This window comes from Lissotriton vulgaris, chromosome 4_1, assembly GCF_964263255.1.
Source record: "Lissotriton vulgaris chromosome 4_1, aLisVul1.2, whole genome shotgun sequence".
NCBI lineage: Eukaryota > Metazoa > Chordata > Amphibia > Caudata > Salamandridae > Lissotriton > Lissotriton vulgaris.
In genome coordinates, this window is record NC_141691.1 from 1818246367 (window position 1) to 1818272174 (window position 25808).

At 43.2% G+C, this 25808-nt stretch overlaps 1 protein-coding gene across 1 annotated transcript in view; it reads right to left on the bottom strand.

Annotated features, from left to right (window-relative positions):
- Positions 1-25808, bottom strand: part of CSMD3 (CUB and Sushi multiple domains 3) — a 2596150-nt gene that overhangs the window by 209830 nt on the left and 2360512 nt on the right. The window contains exon 57 of the mRNA XM_086918068.1: positions 20387-20560. Coding sequence (XP_086774194.1) covers positions 20387-20560 — 174 coding nt within the window. The remainder of the gene's footprint in view (positions 1-20386; positions 20561-25808) is intronic.

The window sequence follows — 25808 nt, forward strand, 5'->3', positions numbered from 1 at the left end:
AGGCAATCGTAAACTAGCCCTACGCCGATTGGAGTCCAGATATATAATCCTTCTGAACTCCAAAATCCCGTTCGGATTGAACGCGGACGAAGCCCTGAACGTACACTTATGATTCAGTCTGTACTCTGCCCATCCCTCAGAACCCATTCCTTAACATCTGCTGTTCCCCTCTACTTAAAACTGATTTTAACCACAAGCACAGCAACAAAACCACCTTTCCACGTAACTTATCACAAATAGCACTAGTAATCACTTTTAATTTGTGAACCTTTTTTATCACCATACTAATCACACTAAAACAAGTCACGAGCGATTACTCCACTTGGAGAAGAGAGAAACCCATTATGTTAAGTATTGCATTAACTAGCTGCGCCGGCATGTATATGCTTGACATGAATATTACATATAGCAATTGACTTAGCTGACGCTAAAGCTGGGGTAATGAATGACTGTAACAGACAGTGAAAATGCTGCTATATATGTATATCATTAAGCGTATACTATCAGAATTATGGCACATGCGTTAGGGAGCCACATAACCCACCTGGGTCTGTACTCCTCGCATTAGTCCTACAAGCATGTCCTCACACTGTTGGTCACGGAGGGATGTTTCCAGCATCACCATTACTGGCCGCTAGCACAACCAGCAGTTATCATTTAACTAATGGCAGACAATACACGAGTGCACAAGACTTGAAATTAGTGTGGACGCACGTTTTATTTATTTATGTCATTTATTTTAAAGTGTTCTCAAATTCATGAATTATACAAGTGTGAGGTTAACACATGTAACAATGAATGCATGGGACCGCTTTGCAATGTGGTTCAATTGAGCGTTACCAAGTTGCATAAACATAGGTGAAAGACTGATATGATGTAACATATGCAAGTCATGAAACTTTTCTATGTCCACACATGAGGGTCAAACATGTAACCATAACAACCCTGGGCCAATTGAAATTTGTAACACATCGAACACCTGAGCAACCATGTAACATTCATGTGTATTTAAAGTGTAACAAAATGTCAATGCAGATGTAGTGAACAAGGCGGGGGCAAGCCGCCGAAACGCGTCTATGCAGCAAATGAGCCATTAAATATCGTTTGGATTATGATTCACGGAGTCAGCGCCTTATTTTGATGGAAAGTTTGGTTTGGTGTCGATATATATATATATATATATATATATATATATATATATATATATATATATATATATATATATATATATATATATATATATATATATATATAATTTGCTGTTTTTCATGGACTTGGGCTTCAATAGTTCTTTCTGTGTGTGATTTAAAAGTGACAGGGTGCTCAATGCCTTTCCAGAACAAAACCGCCCTGCAGGGATGGGGGCTCCCAGCAAAGTGGATAATTTTGTTTGGAACTTTTCAGAGATCATTTGGGGAGCATGTCTCGCTCGCCCCTGCTTGCAAAGATGATCGAGTTTTTCTGGTTATATTGCACGGAGGTGTGAAAGGGAGACTGGAGTAGTAGTGTCTCCTCTAACCATTTTCCTGGAAAACATGTGTTTTATGGAAATTATGGCTGCATTTATCTCAAGCACAACAGCATGTATAAAAGATGCAATTCTGCAACTCTTGACTAATGTGACTATTTAATATGTGCACTTGAACAATATTGTCTTGTGAAAACCTGTTTGATGCGTTGGACTGTCACGGTGGGCGTGTGCAGAGGACGGCCAGGGGCTGACCGAATCATGCCCACTCATTATTTCTCCCGCACAACGGCAGAATTCGCACCGCCGTCAATGAGTTAAACGCTAATGAGCACAATGTAAATTGCAACTTTACAAGTCAGTGAAAGATACTTTACATTTCAAGTGCATTACGGGATATAGAGGCTTAAATAAAAAGTCACGTGATGGCAGTGGGATTTAAGGCCTACCAGATTCTAAGTATGACTGTGCTCACCTGAGATCATGGCTGACTAACAGCCAAAATGCGTAAGGATAGTGAGAGAATGCAGCCTCCCAGAGTGAAATAAAAAGGCTGTTTTTCAAGGACTTGGGCTTCGATATTTCTTTGTGTGTGTGATGTAAAAGTGACAGGGTGCTCCATGCCTGTCCAGAACGAAGCCAGTAATTTGTGTAAAATTCCATGCATATTAGAAGATATAGTCTATTAGGCATAGTTCCTAACCTATTTTAAATGTGTAAATCGCTGGCCGATTGGCCTCCATTCTTCCATTTATAGCAGACTAGGCCCGTTCATCTCAGAAATGTCCCTAGTCCATATCTCGTGCTGTGAGATCAACCTTAGGGAAGCTGGCAGTGTTTATAATATATGAGGAACGGATCTCTTTACACCATGGATCAACTCTGCAGTGGTGTAATTTGTAGTTAAAGTCTCCCATTAAGATGAATAAGTCTTCTGGTATAAGTCAGTCACGACCTGTATATCTTCTTTGTTCTCCAGTTCTGGCTTATATTCAACAACTCTGTCCCCTGTACATTTGCTATGACTAGCGGACCAACATTACCTGAACTGTACTGGATTTGACCAGGTACTTTGTGGGAACTGTAATCCAAAATCCCCAAGAGGCTAATCAGACCTTCTGGACCATTGGCTAGTGTTCTGGACCTGAAAAAATACAGTGGGAGGGTCAAGAAGGGCATTTTTAACGACCAGGGCAACTTAGGCCCTTATATCAACTAGAAAAACAGCAAGAAAGTAGCCTGGTCCCAAATCAATGCTTGTGTGCCATGTAGAGCCTAGAACCTAGACAGCAGACAGCACACTCATTATGACGCGAGCGTTTCTCAATATAGAACGCTTCGCGTGTACTGCGCATGCGTTTTAAATTAGTATTGACAGGCGGCGCGAGCGTGTTTGTAACATTAAGACCCCGCAGCCTAGCAGCAAAACAAGGGTTCTTCCGACAGCTGCATGCAATTAACCAATTTGGTTAGGTATAAAAGGTCACGTGAGCTTCTGGGTCAGTTACCTCCACTTCCACTCGGACGTAGGAGCTGAGGTACCGACGGAGAGGTAGGATGCTCTTTGCTATGACCCCTAGTCTAGGTTTAAAGACCTGTAAATATATACTGCTTGATTTGACATTTCTTTCATCTTATTGTCATGCTTTTAAGCCATACTTTCTATACAGCTATTTAGTTTTGGCTTCTCCTTTGTGACTTACCCTGCATAGTGTATGTCATGTGTTCTAATAAGGTTGAGTCTCCTTCTTTTACAACTAGATTTTGTTAGTTAAATACTGGAAGTAGGTGACCACTTGGACCCTAGTACCTTTGATATTTTTCTGAGGTGCATTTTATATTTCCAATCTAACAGAGCGGGGCCTCCTTCTTCCCGAGTGGGTGCCGGGTGAGGTGAGGCTTAATCCCACAAAAAGCTGGGTGAGTTAATATATCTTTGAATGTCTTGTGATTTATACACAGTATACCAGGTAGTACCTCATGACTACTGCTTACTGAGGAGAGTTTCTCCTCTGTTTTGTTTGTGTGCCTGTCTTGTCTGTTGTACCCTAGATACCATTATACACCTCTGATAGAGTTGTACACTCTTTCTTTTTGTTTTAGGAAAGACCGCATGATTGGATTACCACTAGTATACATCTGGGCTCAGAGTGACTGGTAGGATTTATCCATTACAAGTGTACAAGCTCATTATTTTTTGTAATTCACTTTTCATTTGCAGTCGCAGTATTCACTAGGTCCTGAAGAAAGCTAGGACCAATTGTCCATCTAGCTGAAACATGTCGACCCCACCACATCACGCCCGGATATAGTTATTATTTAAAACTATTGGGCTCTGTTGTTTTAATCTTGACCCTAGCACCATACCTAATAAATTCAATTTTGGTTCTTTGAGTCAATTTTATATTCACTTTCACTTTTTTTCACCTGCACTGCACTCCATTGGCATCACCAGTGAAACACTGTGGGCTAAGACTATATCTACAGAATCCATCTTTTGCATCAACATTGGATGCCTTGAGTAAGATCTGGATTCATGATACATCTCCCACATGACGATACTCCACCAAATGGGTGGGCTGATGGGACTTTTTCTAGCTCAGTGTTTTCACTCAAGTGTCACTAATGGATTCTAGGTTCTAGGCTCTACATGGCACACAAGCATTGATTTGGGACCAGGCTACTTTCTTGCTGTTTTTCTAGTGTTCTGGACCCTCAAAGGACCTTTCAGAAGAAGTTCTGAATGATTGGGAACTTTTGGGCAACTTTTTGGAAAAACCTAAATAAGTCCGCTGACCTCAATGACGAGAGTTAAGTAGCCCTGGTAGTAAACTCCACTCCGCAGGCAGATTTGGCAGAGTTTTTGTCAATTTGCACTGCGCTTGGAACGTGAAGTTTGGCAAAAACTTATCGCCCTCTGCCCACCACCATAATGAATTTAGCTGAAACGACCAATGCAATGAAGACTCCTTAACATACTAATTTTGGAACCATTTAATTTGAATAAGGCAATTTATAACAAAAGATGCAATGGCATCCAGCAAAGGCACTTTTATTGTCCAAGAAACAAGAACGGTTTACCATGTTGTTGCTTCTACCTTGCGTTGACTAATTGTGGCAGAGCATAGTTAATCAGTAGTACAGTGTGAGTTAATGACTGCAGAGCTGTATACGTTGAGGCCCACACATTATATCTGTAAGCCTCACTAGTACGCAATGTTTCCCCAGGTCTTTCTGTTTGAATGGAGCTTGAGTTTCTGTTGAGCAGCCATTTAGTTTAATGTTTATTTCTTAATTAGAATTTAGAACCTCCTAAATTTGGCAATGGTATGTCAGTCAGCAAAACCAGCTTTCCTGAGTGGCCATTTCTCTGTCTTCAATCTTTAGTCTTTGAAATAGAATACTGGGAAAGAAGCAGAGGCAGACTGATTTTAAAGTGAGACTCCCAGTGGAGTAGGGCAGGCTTATTAGGTTGACTCCTGCTCTGGGGCACCCGAGGCAGTGATCATGCACAATGTTTGGTGCACAGGCGGCAGGTCACTGGCTGGCGTGCCCCTTGGTGATGGGCACCGACTGCAGCCTGGTTTGGTTCCTCGCCCTGGAGCTGGCCTGGTGCCGGCTCTGCTAGTGCCTTGGGAGAGAGTAATGAGGAGACAGCTGGGCTGATGCATGCCGTGTCTTGAGAGCCAGTGATACTATCTGCAAGGTAAGTGCCCAGTGTCTGTGTATACATTTGCACAACTTTCACAGTTATGGTGTTTGTTTATTTAATTACTTTGGTGATGCTGTCTTTGGACATAATATTCTGCCTTCTGCAAATGAACGACTACATTGGAGCTGTTCGGGCAGTCATGTCGAAACAGGCGCATGAACACCAATCACACCTTATTGTTTGTTAAAGGAATGAAAGCTACATTCCTGTAGCTGCTGGCTGGGCTGAAAGTGACACTGGTTACCCATTACGTGTGTGCGGAACACAGCGGAATTGCACTGAGCTTTTATGTCACGCCACGGAATTTGGCAGAGTAGAACTCGCTGAACTGCGCCCACCCTTAGTCGAGCTGGCGATGTTGAACCGCAAATCCGCCTGACCATGCATGTTTGCCACATTGAAGGTTTCAAAGCTCTTTGACTTTGATGATGAAGACAAAGACAACCCAGACTCACCGAGGCATCACACTGCAGCAGGCCACCGTCATTGGAATGAAATCTGGATTAATGAAGTGTATCACTCCAAAAAAGTGATGAAGTGCAAAAGTAAAAACTTGACCAACCCCAACCACTCGTTGTATCAACCCGTGCTCCATCATGGTCTGCTTGAAAATTTTGACTTGGTCCCGGTCCAGCGCCACTGTTGACGCTTTTCACTTTTAGGAGCTAGAAAGCATATTTTTGCATTTAATCTTTAAAAATGCATATCTCTGGTTCCCTACGTTGGACTTGTGTTGTTTTGTTGTAATTTTAAAGATACAAATATTCTCTATGTTTATAAATTGGTGTTGGGTTTTTATTGTGTGTTGTGTCTTGCCTATTTACTGTTTTGGTGATATTAAATGCTTTACACACCTGTCTCCTTTGGAGGCCTGATGCTCATTGGCAAAGCTACCAAGGGTTGAGCAAAAATTAATTTATTTCTACTTAACTGAACCTTATTTATGATTGTGATATTATTACTAGCTGCAGTTACCTGATTGTGGTATTACTAGGCGTAGGTACCTCTCTGCATGTAATAATAAATCACCTTCCAACATTTGGTGTGCAGTGGTGAGATCTTGAACTTGTGCTTAGTAACAGCATTCAGCATTTAAGTGTGGCAATTAAAACGCCTCTAAATTGACCTAGTGTACAAACTGTCTTAGATTTTTAATTTAGACTAATATAAAATCCTTTTTTCCATTTTTATCTAATGTGTTCTAATCTCAATTTTTGCAGCAGTTATTGTGTGCGACCCACAACTTAGGTATACCATGGCGTTTTATTTGCCTAGCATACCGACACTCACTGTAGCAGAGCTTACGGGATTTTGTAGTGCTAGGGAGCTACCAGTTTCCACCAATACTAGGAAGTCAGAGCTGGTGAAGTTACTTGTAGCCTGGCCAGAGGTCAAGCTAACAGAGACATCCTCTGGGACTGATGAAGCTCCAGAGATGGAATGGCACCCCCAGGAGGAAGAGGAAGAACAACTGTCCGATTACTTAGTAACTTGGGCCCTGTCTAAAGCTAATGGGAGGAGAGGATCCACCAAAGGAAGAGTAGAACTGTCCCTCAGGGAGTGATAGCTTGAAGCCCAGTCAGCCTACATAGCTTTGAAGTGAGAAGGCAAAAAACACACAATTGTTGGACGGAATGTAGAACAAATCAAAACATTCACCACTAGTCAAGAGATCAGGGTTAAATCCATCATTTTTTTGCTCACCATGCCACCCCAGTTTATACCTGGCCACAGTCAAATCAATCCTGACTCTGTGCCTCATGTCCAGCCTGAACTGCCAAGCCAGGTCCTCACTGGACCGTAAACAAGCATACAAGGACCAGTTTCGGGGTTTTACACCTCATCAGCCAGAATAGCTTGACTCCATTGGCATGGAGAGCATGGGACCTACATCTGGGCATACCTATCCCACTCGGGGTGACCAATGCAAAAACAACACCTGATGGACAGAATGCAGAACAATGTCATACATTCACCCCAGTACAGGGATCTGGGCCTAAATCCACTCGTACAAAACCAGAGAAATTCGGCTGGTATAGTTAGTTGAGCTAACTATAACTCATGCCCCCACAATGCACTGCTGAAGATGTCACATATTACATCATTCATTACATGGTCAGTGACATCTCTGATGATATCACTGATGACATCTCAAATGACATCACTGATGAGATCATCCTGTGACTGTGTTCTTATAAAGTTTAAATATGTTTATATATATATACATATATATGGCAAGGTGTATTGAAGTATGAGTGGGTGTATGAGTGTCTGAGTAGATGATTTAGTAGGTGCGTGACTGACTGTATAAGTGAGTGATAAAACATGCCATACCGAATGCATGGGTTAGTGAGAAACTGTGTAAATGTCTGTACTAGTCTGTCAGTTGGTGGGTAAACGCCTGCATGGGTTGGTGAGTAGCTACATGAGTATCTATATGGGTTATTGATTGGTTGTCTAAGTCTCTGTGTGGGTGCCTGAGTGCCTGTGTGGGTAGGTGGGGGGTGTATGACTGTGCATATATGTGTGAGTGGGTAATTCACTGGGTGTATGGGTTCAAGAGTGTATCAGTGAAGGGTTGTATGGGTGTGTGAGTGTGTGTATGGTGTGTTGGTGAGTGAATGGATGTCTCAGTGGCACATGTGTGAGTAACTACACATGTCAAAGGCAGTATATGGGAGTGTTGGAGTAATAAATCACTATATGTGAGAGTGAGTGAATGCTAGAGTCGCTTTATGGATGAGTGTGTGCTTGTATCATTGATTGTATAAGAGAGTAAGTATGTGTTAATATCTGTATGAATAAGTGAGGTGGTGTGTGTATAGCTGTATCGGTGAGGAAATGGGAGTGTAAGTTATTCTTTGCATGATTGACTAGGTGTGTGAGTAACTCTATGGATGAGTGGCAATGTGTGAGTGTCTGTATTGGTGTATGAGTGCAAATGATAATTATGTATTGATAAGTGATTGCATGGATGAGTGACTGTATGGATGAATGAGTGGATGTGTGTATAGACCTAGGAATCAGTGAGTGGGTATGTAGTAACTGGTATTGGTGTGTCTATGGTTTCAAAAATGGTAGTCTGTATTTTAGAGTGGGTGTATCAAAGGATTTATGAGGGTGTGAGGAGGTGCATCAGATTATCATGTGGATGATGTCATTTGAGATGTCATCAGTGATGTCACTGACCATATCATGAATGATGTAATATATGACATCATCAGCAGTGCATTGCGGGGGCGCAAGTTATAGTTAGCTCAACTAACTATAACGACCAAATTTCTCTGGTTTTGTATGAATGAAATGTCCAACTTACTATAACATCCCGAAAACCTGTGGTTTTATCAGTGATTGCTATGTTTTTTTACATGCTAATTTCTAACTATAACGTCCTTGAAACCTATGGTTTTTTCAGTGAATTTCAAAGGTTTTTTAAATGCTAATTTCTAACTATGCCTACAGAGGTAGGACATGTGAAGGAAGAGGAAGAAAGGTGCAGAAAGGAGCAAGAGTTATGCAGAAAGAACTGACAGAGGTGCAGAAAGAGGCCTTGTTTCAAAGTCATCCTGTGCCCCCAACTTTTTACTGACTGGTACTGGTGGTAACTGACTAACCAGGCCCGAAGGCAGTGCTATGCTGAAAGACAATTAGAATACAGTGAAATCATCTACATACACTAGGATACGCTATGGGTTGGGGTATCCCCGTGATTGGCATGATCTCCCCTGTAAGGCCCTTGTATATAATAAGACAGGGGGATTAAAACTACCTCTAATTCAGAGGTGCAGAAAAAGGCAAGAAAGGTGCTTAAACAGGCAGGAAAGGTGCAGAAACTTGGAACAGGGTTGCAGAGGGAGGCAAGTTAGGAGCAGAAAGAAGTAAGAGCAATGCAGAAAGAACCAACAGAGGTACAAAAAGAGGCTAGAGGGGTGCTCAACGAAGGAAGAGAAGTGCAGAAAGAAGCAACAGAGGTGCCAAAAGAAGCAAGAGACGTGCAGAAAGAAGCAAGTGAAGTGCAGAAAGAGGCAACAGAGGTACAGACAGACGCAAGAGAGGTACAGAAACAAGAAGAAAAATGCAGAGAGGCAAGCGAATTCCTGAAAGAAGGTGCAGAAAGAAGCAAGAGCAGTACAGAAAGAACCAACACAGGTGCTGAACGAGGCAACACAGGTGCAGAAGAAGGCAGTAGGAGTGCAGAAAGAAGGAAGAAGAGTGCAGAAAGAAGCAACAGATGTACTGAAAGAGGTACAATGGGTGCAGAAAGAAGGAAGAGAAGTGCAGAAAGAAGCAACAGAGGTGCTGAAAGAGGTACAAAGGGTGCAGATAGAGGCAAGAGAAGGGCAGAAAGAAGCAACAGAGGTACAGAAATAGGCAAGAGTGGTACAGAAAGAGGCAATAGGTCTTCAGAAAAAAAGCAACAGAGGTGTTGAAAGAGGCAAGTGAGGTGGAGAAAGAAGCAAGAGAGGTGCAACAAGAGGCAATATAACTACAGGAAGAGGCAAGAGGGGTGCAGAGAGATGAAAGAGAAGTTCAGAAAGAAGTAACAAAGGTGCTGAAAGAGGCAAAAGGGGTACAGAAAAAGGTAAGAGGGGTGCACATAGAGGTAAGAGAGGTACAGAAAGAGGCTGGAGGGGTGCAGAAATAAGGAAGAGAAGTGCAGAAAGAGGTAAGAGAATTGCTGAAAGAAGCAACATAGGTTCAGAAAGAAGCAAGAGAAGTACATAAGGAGGCAAGTGGGGTGCAGAAAGAAGCAAGAGAGGTGCAGAAATAGGCAATAGAACTACAGGGAGAGGCAAGAGGGGTGCAGAAAGATGGAAGAGAAATTAAGAAAAAAACAACAGATGTGCTGAAAGAGGCAAAAGGGGTGTAGAAAAAGGTAAGAGGGGTACACACAGAGGCAAGAGAGGTACAGAAAGAGGCCAGAGGGGTGCAAAAATAAGGAAGAGAAGTGAAGAAAGAGGCAAGAGAATTGCTGAAAGAAGCAACAAAGAAGCAAGAGAAGTGCAGAAAGAGGCATGTGAGGTGCAGAAAGAAGCAGGAGCAGTGCAGAAAGAACCAACTGAGGTCAAGTCAAGTCAAGTCAGAGAATTTATATAGCGCACTACATACCCAGAGGGTCTCAAGGCGCTAAGGAGGGGGGGAGGATTACTTGTCAAATATCCACGTTTTAAGTTGTTTTCTGAAAGCTAGGTGGTTCTGGGTAAGGCGAAGGTGAGTGGGGAGTGAGTTCCATGTTTTAGCAGCCAGGTAAGAGAAGGATCTGCCTCCCATGGTGGTCTTGTTGATGCGAGGTACAGTGGCGAGGGCTCGGCTGGAGGAACGTAGTTGGCGGGAGGGGGTGTAGAAGGACAGTCTTGAGTTGAGGCATTCTGGTCCAATGTCGTAGAGTGATTTGTGTGCGTGGGTTAGCAGTCGGAAAGTGATTCTCTTATTGACGGGTAGCCAGTGGAGGTCTTTCAGGTGACCAGAGATGTGTTCGTTGCGTGGGATGTCTAATATGATTCTGGCTGAGGCGTTTTGGATTCGTTGGAGTTTCTTTTGGAGTTTAGCGGTAGTGCCTGCGTAGAGGGTGTTTCCGTAGTCCAGTCGGCTTGTGACTAGAGCATGGGTGACTGTTTTCCTGGTTTCGGTGGGGATCCATCGAAATGTTTTTCTGAGCATGCGAAGAATGTTGAAGCAAGATGAGGATACGGCGCTGACTTGTCTGTTCATTGAAAGTGAAGAATCCAGGATAACGCCTAGGTTCCGTGCGTGGTCTGTCGGGATGGGTGCTTTTCCAAGGGCTTCCGGCCACCAAGAGTCGTCCCATGCAGAGGGGGATGTACCTAGGATGAGGACGTCTGTTTTATCTGAGTTCAGTTTCAGACGGCTGTGTTTCATCCATTCAGCAACTTCTTTCATTCCTTCATGTAGGTTAGTTTTGGCGGTGCTGGGGTCCTTGGTGAGAGAAAGGATCAGTTGAGTGTCATCCGCGTAAGAGATGATGTTGAGGTTGTGTTGGCGGGTGATGGTCGCGAGGGGGCTCATGTATACGTTGAAGAGGGTGGGGCTGAGAGAGGATCCTTGTGGTACGCCACAGATGACTTCGGTGGCCTCGGACTTGAATGGTGGAAGGCGGACTCTCTGGGTTCTTCCGGTGAGGAACGAAGTGATCCATTCAAGTGCTTTTCCATGTATTCCGATGTTGGTGAGGCGTTGTAAAAGAGTGCTGTGGCAGACTGTGTCGAATGCTGCAGAGAGGTCGAGGAGGATGAGGGCGACTGTGTCTCCATTGTCCAGTAGAGTTCGAATGTCGTCTGTTGCTGCGATGAGGGCGGTCTCAGTGCTGTGTTTTGCTCAGAAGCCAGATTGTGAGGAGTCGAGGGATTTGTTGGCTTCGAGGAAAGCGGCGAGCTGGTTGTTGACAGCTTTCTCGATTACTTTGGCCGGGAATGGAAGGAGCGAGATGGGGCGGTAATTTTTGAGTTCGGTGGGGTCCGCTGTGGGTTTTTTCAGAAGGGCGGTGAGTTCAGCGTGTTTCCAGTTTTCCGGAAAGGTGGCGGAGTTGAAGGAGCAGTTGATGACGTCTCGGAGGTGCGGTGCTATGACGGAGTCTGCTTTGTTGAAGATGTGGTGAGGGCATGGGTCTGTGGGGGATCCTGAGTGGATGGAGTTCATTAGGCGGATGGTGTCCTCAGTGGAGATTGGGTTCCAGTCATTAAGGATGTTCGCGGGGGGAGAGTGTTCAGCATGTGGTTGGGTGGGTTGGGCTCCGGGTTGGTTGTCGAAGCTGTTGTGGATGTCTGCAATCTTGTTGTGGAAGAATGAGGCTAGGGAGTCGCAGAGGGCTTGAGAGGGGGTGATGTCGTTGGAGTTGGCCGAGGGATTGGAAAACTCCTTGACGATGTTGAAAAGTTCCTTGCTGTTGTGGGCGTTGTTGTCAAGTCGATCCTTGAGTGCTGTTTTCTTGGCCTTTCGGATTAGTTGGTGGTGAGTGCGGGTGGCGTTTTTGAAGGCGTCCTTGGTGCTGGTGGTTGGGTCTTTTTTCCATGCTTTTTCAAGGGTGCGGCAGAGTTTCTTGGACTTCTTAAGATCATCGTTGAACCATGAGGCCTTCTTGTTGCCAGGTTTGCTTTGACGTTTTTTCAGTGGTGCTAAGGTGTTGGCGGTGTTGGATAACCATAGGGTGAAGTTGGCGGCGGCTAGGTTTGGGTCCGAGGAGTGGGCTGGGGTGTTTAGAAGGAGCGATGAGGAGATCTGGTCGGTGGTGATTTTGTTCCAGTTTCTTTGCAGAGTCGGTTGGAGGTGGTTGGTGGGTTTGGGCTTGTTGTAGGTGAAGTGAACGCAGCTGTGGTCAGTCCAGAGGAGATCCGTAGTGTGGCTGACGGAGACATGATTGCTGGAGGTGAAGATGGGGTCGAGTGTGTGACCTGCGATGTGGGTGGGGGAAGTGACCAGTCTTTTAAGTCCGAGGTTGGCGAGGTTGTCCAGGAGGGTGGTGGTGTTGCGGTCGTTGATCTTTTCAAGGTGAAAGTTGAGGTCTCCCAGAAGGATGTATTCTTTGGAGGGGAGCGCGTGTGGAGTGATGAAGTCCGTGATGTCTTCACTGAATTTTGCGCGGGGTCCTGGTGGTCTGTAGAGGAGGGTGCCTCTGAGTGTGGTTTTGGGGTCGATGTGGATCTGGAAGTGAAGGTGTTCGGAGTTGGCGAGGTTGGCGTCAGAGCTGGTTGAGATGCGGATTGATTTCTTATGGACGATAGCGATTCCTCCTCCTGTGTGGCTGGTGCGGTCTTTGCGAGTGATCTTATAGTCTTCAGGGATGGCAATGGTGATGTCTGGGGCGGAGGAAGCGTTCATCCATGTTTCCGTTAGGAAGGCGACGTCCGGGGAGGTGGTGTCTAGTAGATTCCATAGGTGCCTGTGGACTGAACAGGTGTTGAGAAGGATGCATTGTAGGTGGTTGGGGTCGGGAGTCAGTGGTGTGGTCGTAGCGGAGATGTTGTCGGTACCGCTGAATTTGCAGGAGTAGCAGGAGAAAGGTCCGTGGGCACAAGGGGTGCAGAAAGAAGGAAGAGGAGTGCAGAAAGAAGCAACAGAGGTGCTGAAAGAGGTACGGAGGGTGCAGATAGAGGCAAGAGAAGTGCAGAAAGAGGCAATAGATCTGCAGAACAAAGCAGCAGAGGTGCTATAAGAGACAAGTGAGGTGCAGAAATATGCAAGAGAGGTGCAGAAAGAGGCAATAGAACTACAGGAAGAGGCAAGAGGGGTTCGGAAATATGGAAGAGAAGTGCAGAAAAAGCAACAGAGGTGCTGAAAGAGGCAAAAGGGATACAAAAAGTAAGAGGGGTGCACACAGAGGCAACAGAGGTACAGAAAGAGGCTGGGGGTGCAGAAAGAAGGAAAATAAGTGTAAAAAGAGGTAAGAGAATCGCTGAAAGAAGCAACAGGGGTTTAGAAAGAAGCAAGAGAAGTGCAGAAAGAGGCAAGTGAGGTGTAGAAAGACGCAAGGGCAGTTCCGAAATACCCGACAGAGGTGCAAAAAGAGGCAAGAGGGGTGCAGACAAAGGGTAGGAGAGGTGCACAAAGAGGTAAGAGAAGTGCAGAAAGAGGCAAGTGAGGTGCAGAAAGAAGCAAGAGCAGTACAGAAAGAACCAACACAGGTGATGAATGAGACAACAGAAGTGCAGAAGGAGGCACAAGGGGTGCAGGAAAAAGAAAGAGGAGTGCATAAAGAATCAACAGAGGTGCTGAAGGAGGCTTGTGGGGTGCGGAAAGAAGGAAGAAAAGTGCAGAAAGAAGCAACAGAGGTGCTGAAAGAGGATAAAAAGGTGTAGAAAGAGGCAAGTCAGTTGCACAAATAGCGAGATGGGTGCAGAATGAGGCAGGAGGGGTTCAGAAAGAATTAACAGAGGTGCCGAAAGAGGCAAGAGAGGTGCAGAAACAAGAAAGCAAACTGGAGAAAGAGGCAACAGAGGTCCAGGAAGACACAAGAGATGTGTAGAAAGAAGCAAGAGAAGTGAAAAAAGAGCTAAGAAAATTGCTGAAAGAAGCAACAGAGGTGTAGAAATAAGCAAGAGAAGTGCAGTAAGAGACAAGTGAGGTGCAGAAAGAAGCAAGAGAAGTACAGAAAGAACCAATAGAGGTGAAAAAAGGAGGCAAAAGGGGTGTAGGAAAAGGTAAGAGGGGTGCACAAGAGGCAAGAGAGGTACAAAAAGAGGCCGGAGGGTGGTAGAAAGAAGGAAGAGAAGTGCAGGAAGAGGCATGACACTTGCTGAAAGAAGCAACAGAGTTGCTGAAAGAAGCGAGAAGGGTGCCGAAACAGCAAGAGAACTGCAGAAAGAGGCAGGAAAGGTGAACAAACAGGGAACAGGAGTGCAGAAAGAGGCAAGAGATGTACAGAAAGAGAAAAGAGGGGTGCAGAAAGAGGCAAGAGATCTGCAGAAAAAAGCAACAGGGGTGCTGAAAGAGGCAATTGAGGTGCAGAAAGAAGCAAGATAGGTGCAGAAAGAGGCAATAGAATTACATAAAGAGGCAACAGAGGGGCAGAAAGAGGAGAGAGAAATGCAGAAAGAAGCAAAAGAGATGCTCAAAGAGGCAAGAGGGGCAGAAAGAAGCAAGAGCGGTGCAGAAAGAACCAGCAGAGGTGTAATAAGAGGCAAGAGGGATGCAGAAAGAGTTAGGAGACGGGCACAAAGAGGCAAGAGAGGTACATAAAGAGGTAGTAGGGATACAAGAAGAAGGAAGAGAAGTGCGGAAAGAGGTAAGAGAATTGCTGAAAGAAGCAACAGAGGCGTAGAAAGAGGCAAGAGTAGTGTAGAAAGAGGCAAGTGACATGCAGAAAGAAGCAAGAGCTGTGTAGAAAGAACCAACAGAAGTGCGGAAACAGGCACGAGGGGTGCAGAAAAAGGAAGAGAAGTGCAGAAAGAAGCAACAGAGGTACTGAAAGTGGGCTGAAGGGTGCAGAAAGAGGAAAGAAAAGTGCAGAAAGAAGCAACAGAGGTACAGAAAGAAGCAACAGAGGTACAGAAAGAGGCAAGACTGGTGCAGAAACAGGGATGCAGAAAGAGGCAAGAGAGTTGCAGAAAGAGGTAAGAGGGGTGCAGAAAGGGGCAAGAGATCTGCAGAAAAAAAGCAACTGAGCTGCTGAAAGATGCAAGTGAGGTGCAGAAGGTGGCAAGAGATCTGCAAATAAAAAGCAACAGAGGTGCTGAAAGAGGCAGGTGAGGTGCAGAAAGAAGCAAAAGAGGTGCTCAAAGAGGCAAGGGCAGTGCAGAAAGAACCAAGAGAAGAGCAGAAAGAACAACAGAGGTGCGAAAGGAGGCACAAGTGATGCAGAAAGAAGGATGAGAAGTTCAGAATGAAGCAACAGAGATGCTGAAAGAGGCACGAAGGGTGCAAAAAAAGGCAAAAGATGGTGCAGAAAAGGGGAATAGAGGTGTAGAAGGAGACAAAGGAGTTGCACAAATAGGGAAGAGGGGTGCAAACTAGGCAAGAGGAGTGCAGAAAAAAATAACAGAGGTGCCGAAAGAGACAAGAGAGGTGCAGAAATAAGCAAGAGACATACATAAAGAGCTAAGAGCATTGATGAAAGAAGCAACAGAGGTTTAGGAAGAAGCTAGAGAAGTGCAGAAAGAGGCGAGTGAGGTACAGAAAGAAGTAAGAGCATTTCAGAAAGAACCAACTGAGGTACAAAAAGAGGCAAGAGGGGTGCAAAAAGAGGTAGGAGAGGTGCACAAAGAGGCAAAAGAGGTACAGAAAGAGGCAGGAGGGGTGCAAAAAGAAGGAAGAGAAGTGCAAAAATAGGCAAGCGAATTGCTGAAAGAAGCAACAGAGGTGTAGAATGAGGCAAGAGTAGTGTAGAAAGAGGCAAGTGACGTGCAGAAAGAAGCAAGAGCTGGGTTGAAAGAACCAACACAGGTGCTGAAAGAGGCAACAGAGGTGCAGAAGGAGGCACAAGAGGTGCAGAAAGAAGGAATGGAGTGCAGAAAGAAGCAACAGAGGTGCTGAAACAGGCACGAGGGGTGCAGAAAAAGGAAGAGAAGTGCAGAAAGAAGCAACAGAGGTCCTGAAAGTGGCACACAGGGTGCAGAAAGATGAAAGAGTGGTGCAGAAACAGGCAGGAAAGGTGCTGAAACAGGGAACAGGGATGCAGAAAGAGGCAAGAGAGTTGCAGAAAGAGGTAAGAGGGGTGCAGAAAGGGGCAAGAGATCTGCAGAAAAAAACAACAGAGGTGCTAAAAGAGGCAGGTGAGGTGCAGAAAGAAGCAATAGAGGTGCTCAAAGAGGCAAGGGGACATAGAAAGAGGCAAGAGCAGTGCAGAAAGAACCAAGAGAAGTGCAGAAAGAACAACAAAGGTGCAAAAGGAGGCACAAGGGGTGCAGAAAGAAGGAAGAGAAGTGCAGAATGAAGCAACAGAGATGCTGAAAGAGGCATGAAGGGTGCAAAAAAAGGCAAGAGAAGTGTAGAAAGAAGCAACAGAGGTACAGAAACAGGCAAGGGTGGTGCAGAAAAAGGGATAGAGGTGTAGAAAGAGACAAAAGAGTTGCACAAATAGGGAAGAGGGGTGCAGAAAGAGGCAAGAGGGGTGCCAAAAGAATTAACAGAGGTGCCAAAAGAGGCAAGAGATGTGCATAAATAAGCAAGAGATATACAGAAAGAGCTAAGAGAATTGATGAAAGAAGCAACAGAGGTTTAGGAAGAAGCAAGAGAAGTGCAGAAAGAGGCAAGTGAGGTACAGAAAGAAGTAAGAGCAGTGCAGAAAGAACCAACTGAGATGCAAAAAGAGGCAAGAGGGGTGCAAAAAGAGGTAGGAGAGGTGCACAAAGAGGCAAGAGAGGTACACACAGAGGCAGGAGGGGTGCAAAAAGAAGGAAGGGAAGTGCAGAAAAAAGCAAGAGAGTTGCTGAAAGAAGCAACAGATGTGTAGAAAGAAGCAAGAGAAGTGCAGAAAGAGGCAAGTGAGGTACAAAAAGAAGCAAGAGCAGTGCAGAAAGAACCAACAGAGATACAAAAAGAAGCAAGAGGGTGCAGAAAGAGGTAGTTGAGGTGCACAAAGAAGCAAGAGAGGTACAGAAAAATGCAAGAGGGGTGCAAAAAGAGGTAGGAGAGGTGCACAAAGAGACAAGAGAGGTACACACAGAGGCAGGAGGGGTGCAAAAGAAGGAAGGTAAGTGCAGAAAAAAGCAAGAGAGTTGCTGAAAGAAGCAACAGATGTGTAGAAAGAAGCAAGAGAAGTGCAGAAAGAGGCAAGTGAGGTACAAAAAGAAGCAAGTGCAGAAAGAACCAACTGAGATACAAAAAGAAGCAAGAGGGTGCAGAAAGAGGTAGGAGAGGTGCACAAAGAAGCAAGAGAGGTACAGAAAAATGCAAGAGGGGTGCAAAAAGAAGCAAGAGAAGTGCAGAAAGAGGCAAGAGAATTGCTGAAAGAAGTAACAGACCTGTAGAAAGAAGCATGAAAAGTGCTGAAAGAGGCAAGTGAGGTGCAGAAAGAAGCAAGAGCAGTCCAGAAAGAACCAACAGAGGCACAAAAAGAGGCGAGAGGGGTGCAGAAAGAGGTAGGAGAGGTGCACAAAGAGGCAAGAGAGGTACATAAAGAGGCAGAAGGGGTGAAAAAAGAAGGAAGAGAAGTGCAGAAAGAGGCAAGAGAATTGCTGAAAGAAGCAACAGAGGTGTAGAAAGAAGCAAGAGAAAGGTAGAAACAGGCAAGTGAGGTGTGTAAAGAAGCAAGAGCAGTGCTAAAAGAACCAACAGAAGTGCTGAAAAAGGTAACAGATGTGCAGAAACAGGCAAGACAAGTGGAGAAAGAAGCAACAGAGGTACAGAAACAGGCAAGAGTGGTGCTGGAAGAGAGTTCTAGAAAGAGGCAAGAGAGCTGCACAAATAGGCTAGAGGGGTGCAGAAAGAGGCAGGCGGGGTGCAGAAATAATTAACAGAGGTGCCGAAAGAAGCAAGTGAAATGCAGAAAGAGGCAACAGAGGGGCCACAAGACACAAGAGAGGTGCAGAAACAAGCAAGGGAAGTACAGAAAGAGCTAAGAGAATTACTGAAAGAAGCAACAGAGGTGTAGATAGAAGCAAGAGAAGTGCAGAAAGAGGCAAGTAAGGTGCAGAAAGAAGCAAGAACAGTGCAGAAAGAACCAACAGAGGTTCAAAAAGAGGCAAGGGAGGTGAGGAAATAGGTAGGAGGGGTGCACAAAGAGGCAACATAGGTAAAGAAAGAGGCAGGAGGGGTGCAAAAAGAAGGAAGAGAAGTACAGAAAGAGGCAAGAGAATTGCTGAAAGAAGCAATGGAGGTGTAGATAGAAGCAAGAGAAGTGCAGAAAGAGGCAAGTAAGGTGCAGAAAGAAGCAAGAACAGTGCAGAAAGAACCAACAGAGGTTCAAAAAGAGGCAAGGGAGGTGAGGAAATAGGTAGGAGGGGTGCACAAAGAGGCAACATAGGTAAAGAAAGAGGCAGGAGGGGTGCAAAAAGAAGGAAGAGAAGTACAGAAAGAGGCAAGAGAATTGCTGAAAGAAGCAATGGAGGTGTAGAAATAAGCAAGATAAGTGCAGAAAGAGACAAGTGAGGTGTAGAAAGAAGCATGAACAGTGTAGAAAGAACCGACAGAGGTGCAACAATAGGCAAGAGGGGTACAGAAGAATGTAGGAGCTGTGCACAAAGAAACAAGAGATATACAGAAAGAGGCAGGAGAGGTGCAAAAAGAAGGAAGAGAAGTGCTGAAAGAGGCAAGAGAATTGCTGAAAGAAGCAACAGAGGTGGAGAAAGAAGCAAGAGAAGTGCAGAAAGAGACAAGTGGTGTGCAGAAAAAAGCAAGAGCTGTGCAGAAGGAACCAACAGAGGTGCTGAAAGAGGTGTGAAGGGTGCAGAAAGAGCATAAGAAGTGCATAAAGAGGTAACAGAGATACTGAAAGTGGCAAGGAATGTGCAGAAACAGGCAGTAAAGGTGCAGAAACAGGAAACAGGGGTGCAGAAAGAGGCAAGAGAGGTGCAGAAAGAGATAAGAGGGGTAAAGAAAGGGGCAAGAGATCTGCAGAAAAAAGCAAAAGAGGTGCTGAAAGACACAAGTGAGGTGCAGAAAGAGGCAAGATCTCTGCATAAAAAAGCCACAGAGGTGCTGAAAGAGGCATGTGAGGTGCAGAAAGAAGCAAGAGTGGTGCAGAAAAGGGCAATAGAAGTGCAGAAAGAAGCAACAGGGGTGCATAAATAGGCAAAGGGGGTGCAGAAAGAGGAGAGAGAAGTGCAGAAAGAAGTAAAAGAGGCAACGAAGCAAGAGAGATGCCGAAAAAGGCAAGAGCAGTGCAGAAAGAACCAAGAGAAGCATTCTCATTCACCCACAAAATAGTAAATGCTTTTGATTCCATGAGACAGCCCTCTCTACTTCCTCTCAGCATATGTACTCATTTTCCTTCGGAACAGTCAATATTTTGATCATAAATGTTCTTTGATTATTCAAAACATGACAGCTCTCCCATTACTAAAGATAGTTTTTTGAGTTTTATATAGCGCGAACTAGACCCGAGTTCGGTTATCAGAGCACTTTACAAGAGCACCAGTTTTGTTACAGATGGACACATTCATTTTTGTTGGGCACAGGGAGATTAAGTGATTTGCTTAGAATCACAGGATGTTGAACATCGCTGCCGAGGCTCGAACCCGGTTCCCCAGCTTCGAGGTCGACCACTCTAGTCCTAAAGCTATATCCTCTCCCCTTTATTGACCCTCGTACTTTTCAAACTATGACCAATTATGAGCCCTACAATCCTAAAAGCATAATTAAAAGAAATTCTATAATGAGCATTAATAAAATAACCTCTGATATGTTATCCATGATTACCTCCTCAGTTTCCGACAAAGCTGCAGCACTGAAATCGTAACCAAAAAGGACTAAATGTGTGCTTGGTGCCCTGGGCTTGCTAGCTCTGTCAGGCACTTTTAATTCCTTTCCACACAAAACCATCATTCAATATACTGTCATCATGCATGGAATTTGACTATGATAGAGTATTAAGACCACTCTCCTTTTCCCATATCTTAAATTAACTTTAATTCTGGCACCGCCATAAACCAGCTGATATTCATGATTATCCCAAACCATAAACTTTTCAGTGTCTTACCAGCCACCCATAGGATTGACATTCACCAGCATGCAAAAAAAACAACTCTGTCTGAACATCAATAAAAGTGAAGAGATTGATCACAGTCATTGTAAATATAAGCAAAAGATCTTACCAGAACAGTGAGGCAAAGATCCACTCCAGTGACCATTCAGCTGACAGGTGCGTGTTGAGTGGCCTATTAAAGTTCTCCTTCCAGTGCAAGAAAAGCGAACAGTCGATCCAAATGTAAATTTTTCACCAAACATATTTGCATTTGGTGGTACACCAGGATGACCACAGTCAATCACTAGTAATTAAAAGCAATTGATTAGCTGATTAATAAAATACATACTATTTTATATAAATATATATATAATCATTTATTATCAACTTTATTTTGCATTAGAAATACATAAAAGTTAATACAAATAATCGATTTCCTTTACAAAATTTGATTGCATTACTTCAGACATACCTATCCACAGTTGTTTAAATAACAATAAAATCTAAGAGTAACTTATTGTTCTAGTCAAGCAGCATATCATCCAGAATTTAATTTCATTTAAAATTATTACAATGCATCCTGTGGTAAAACTCTTTAAAATGTATTATGACTAGCCATTAAAATCCTATATACTCCAAAATTTGCCTTTATCAAAAAAATAAATATATATGGTGCTAAATAGATCAGGTTATCCTTCTTAGATTCATTGGACAATAATTACAAACCATTTGCAGAGATTCCCTGTATAGCTGTACAGTCTCTATTGATCGTATCAGCAATTTAAGCCAGTAGATGCTAAATATTTAAGTAAAACATAATGACTATGGGGCTGGAATGTTGAAATAAAACATAATGTGTTAAAGGCTGAGCTAAACATATATAAAGGGTCAATTGATTTGACTTTCCATCATAGGGACATGAGGGAATATAGAGGCATATTATCAAGCACGGTGTTAACATTATCGCCGCTTTAGCGGCAGAAAACTGCCACTAAAACGGCGATAATGGGCTTGAATACGCCGTAGAGAATTCCCACAGAAGCCCATGTTCACACCAGAACATGGGCTTCTATTGGAATTCACAAGGGCATATTATCAAGTCCATTATTGCAGCTTTAGCGGCAGTTTTCTGCCACTAAAGCGGCGATTATTTTAACGCTGTTTCTTGATAATATGCCCATAGTTTATTGAATATAGATTTGATGGATAACCCAACATTAAAGGAATGTAATTGAAACAAAATCTTAGCAAAATATAATTGTGCTGCGGGTTCTTAACAAAACATAGATAGGAATGGGAACCATACAACGCAGGAGGTAAACCATAGTATGCAATTATTTTACCATTTCCTTTGTTCCTTTCCCATCTATCTTTTGTTCTTTTGGCCATAAAGCATTCATTATGCTAGGGCTGGGCGTAGTCTGTGAAGGAGCACTATGCAAAGTGCACTTCGCACTACTCGAGCTACGCGTAGCACTAAGCGAACTGTGTAGTACCCTGTTCGCACTGTGCAAGATGCTGTTTTCAATGATTGCACAGTGCGGACAAGCATCCGGCACTGTGCAATGATTGAAAACGGCATCTTTCACAGTACGCGCTGTAGTTTTCTCCCACTCAAGTAGTTTTTTACTCAAGCAGCAGCTTTCTCAACGTGGACTGGTAGTTTCTCATCGCGAGCGGTTGCGAGCATATGCGACCACTCACATTGAGAAACTTGACATCCTGCGTTGAGAATCTCGCTGGGAGGTTTTTTTCCCACGCTCCCAATCAGGATCTTGATGTTGCTGATCGCGAACGAGGAAAAAGTCTCGCCGGGATGTCATTTTGCTTGCTCGCGGTCGCCAACTTGACGTAAACGACCGCGAGCAAGCAAACAATGATCGCTGCACTACCCTACGCTACGTGTGTTTGCACTGTGCTACGTGCAGTTTGCAAAGTGCGAAGTAAAGCATATTTCACAAACTACACGAGCGTAGCGTAGTGCTTTGCCCAGGGTTACTTTACGCTTCGATTTGGGGAAGCTTTCACAAAGAGCTGGGGTGTCATGAAGGTCATTTAATCCCATGGAGATAAAAGACTGTCTAACATAAGACAGCCAAGAGATTCTAAGGTCCTGATCTAATTTCATGATGTCTTTTACCACAAGTTGGTTTAATTGCACTGTATTCCTTTTCCATATTAACCCTTTCGATGCTGATGACGAGCTCAGCTCGTCATCACCCACGGGTGTCGTGTGCTGATGACGAGCTGAGCTCGTCATGGAAACGGCAAAATGGTAATTCCCAGCACAGGAGGGGGAAAACGCCTAGCAGCCAAGGTGTTAAAGCCAAAATAACAGTAGGGTCATCATAATGATGTCCCTGATAAAAGGTAACCCCAATTCCTTATGGCAGACATAGTTGGAGCATGCACTTGGCACAGACAACAGCCTCTTAACAAACATATCCTCCTCATGTTGCAATGCCTCAGCATCCGCAATACCTCAGATTGCAGCCCATATGTAGCAAAAGATGTAGTTTTGACTAAATACACTTTAATCATTTCCTGGACAGGTTTAGAGTCCAGTTTTTTTGGAAAACCTGAATACTGCTGCTTTGCTTTTGCCCATGAGGTTTACTCTGTTTAGCACCATCTCCTTCCATTTCAATTTAGAGTTGAAAAGGACACCTAAATATGTTCATTTTTTTCATTGACGTAGTTGGAGTCTCAACATTCTCTTAGACTCCTCCCCTACAACCATAACAAAAGTCTTTGTTTTATGGACATAGAGTTCCAAGTCAGCCATAAAAGACAAGTATTTCTCGATTTGATTTTGCAGGACCATGTATATTCTAGCAAATAGCGTAGCGTCATCTGCATACATCAGAATAGGGAGAAGAGTTGAGTCAACAAATGGGGTAACTTTTCCATTTTAAGACCTCATTTAGCTTATTGGTGTAGAGGGCAAACAAAAGGGGTGGGCACGCATCCCTGTCTTACACCTTTTCCAATTTTAAAAGGCTTGAGCATTCCCCCTGCTTCCCATACCGTACTATGTACGATGCACCTATCAGAGCCTCCATTCCCATGTCCGCCATAATGGACCAAAGTCTACTACGTGCCATGCAGTCAAAGGCTGCTGAGAGGTCCATAAAGGCCATGCAAAGTTGACCTTTCATTACTATGGAATATTTTGCTGCCACTAAAGTCAGGTTTAGGCACTGATCTAATGTACCCTTGCCCTTCCTAAAACCATACTGAATCTCGGCGAGAGACTTTTTTTCCACCACCCAGTCTTCAAGCCTGTTCAGTAAAAGTTAGCCCACTGGCTTAGCTGTGCTGTCCATTAGGAAGATGGGTAGGTAGTTAGCTGGGTTAGAGCCTTTTCCGTTCTTATAAACTGAAATGATTAGAGGCTGCTTCCAAGAAGGCATCAGCCCTATTTTAGCTATTGCATAAAAAACAATTGTCAACAGTGGGGCCCACAATTGTTTGGTTGAGAGGAAAATATCCACAGGGAGCCCCTCTGGGTCAGCAGCCTTCATGAAAGGAGACTGAGAAAGGACAAGCTCTATTTATTCCAGTTCAAAGGACCTAGGAAGATATTCTTTTGGGGACATCCAGGCAACATCAGAGAATGTATTCTCTGTCTTTTGCAAAAACGTCTGATAGTGAATTACCCACGTATGCTCATCTGTATATACATCCAGTAATGGCACACCCTCTTCTGACAAAAATGGGGTATTAACTACCTTCCAAAAGGCTTTACTATAATTTCTAAGTGAGGCTACCATCTTTAACCGAGAGAGCACTAGCACGAAAACAGCAAAAATATAAATAACATATTAACTAATCCTAAATCAGCTTTAAAACTATGTGGTTTATACTCAGGTGAAATAGGTGATAATGGGGTACAAACATATCCCCTTTCGCACGTGTATATAAGCCCTTTTCAAAATATGTGACTTATGTTTCCAGCTTACTACAGGAACGGGAAAAATCAACTGTAGTTCACTTAAACTATGTAATACTTTAAATTAGAATGTAGAGAAGCACAGTAAAAAGTATATATGCTGGTTTAATTTTGTACAAAATTCCAAAACAATTTACAGGAAGGAAGGAGCTGAAGAGATTTAAACAGAAACAATGATGTCTAACAAGACATCTATTTGCGTTAAGTGGTAATTTGTCTGATGTGCATCAAAAGCTTTCAAGATTCTAGTAATGTTATGCATGTTTACAAGTAGTATGAATAGAGATGTGATTCTGAAATAAATTAACGGTTGACTCAGTCTGATGGAAAACACTCAAACATAATTGACATTTAGTAATTTGAAAAGATATGGTTTTGTTTTACGTACATATTTTACAATATTTCACAACTTTACCAAGAAAGTTTTCAAGATGTGAAAACGTATAAATATAAATCTATCTATCTATCTATCTATCTATCTATCTATCTATCTATCTATCTATCTATCTATCTATCTATCTATCTATCTATCGATATATATATATATAAATATCAATATATATATATCAATATATATATATCAATATATATATATATATATATATATATATATATATATATATATATATATATATATATATATATTTTTTTTTTTTTTTTTTAAAAAAACATAGGTTTCATGCCTTATATAGTTAGGAATTAGCATTTAAAAAACCTTGCAAATTCTCTTAAAAAACCATAGGTTTCAGGTCTTATATAGTTAGGAATTAGCATTTAAAAAACCTTTGAAATTCACTGAAAAAACCATAGGTTTCAGGCCTTATATAGTTAGGAATTAGCTTTAAAAAAACCTTTGAAATTCACTCAAAAAAAGTTTTAGGGGTGTTATAGTTAGCTGGACATTTCACTCATACAAAACCATTGAAATTGCTCCCATATAGTTAGTTGTACTAACTATATTTCGCGCACCCGCAATGCACTGCTGATGATATCACATATTAGATCATTCATGACATGGTCAGTGACATCACTGATGACATCCAAATGACATCACTGATGAGATCACTGATGACATCATCCACGTGACAATCACATACACCTTTTCATACACAAGTAAAATCTTTCATCACTCTTTGTAAAATACAGAGTATCATATTTGAATCCATTGTCACAGCAATACAAGTATCTAAAAACCCACTCAGTGATTCATAGATGTATACACACATCTAATCACTTACCTGTAGATTCACTCATACATGCTGTCAATGAATGATTAGGATGTGACCGCCACCCTGGCGGTCACATCCTAATCAGCACAGAGGGAACGCCGCTGCCCATGCGGACGTTCCCTCATACTCTGGGGTCGCGGACGGACTCAAGTCCGTCCGCGATCCTAATGACCCCCTTAGTGTGGAATCAGGCATCCATAGTTTTCTAAGGACCAAGTTGCTTGAACATTTTTAAAGTCATATTCTTATCACATGTATGTTGAATTTTTGTTGTTTTGATACTGTTGAGTTTAGATAAAGATACTTTATTTTTCTAAACTGGTGTGTCGTCCATTTGTGGTGTTATCACTGTATTACTATGTGTTTTGAGT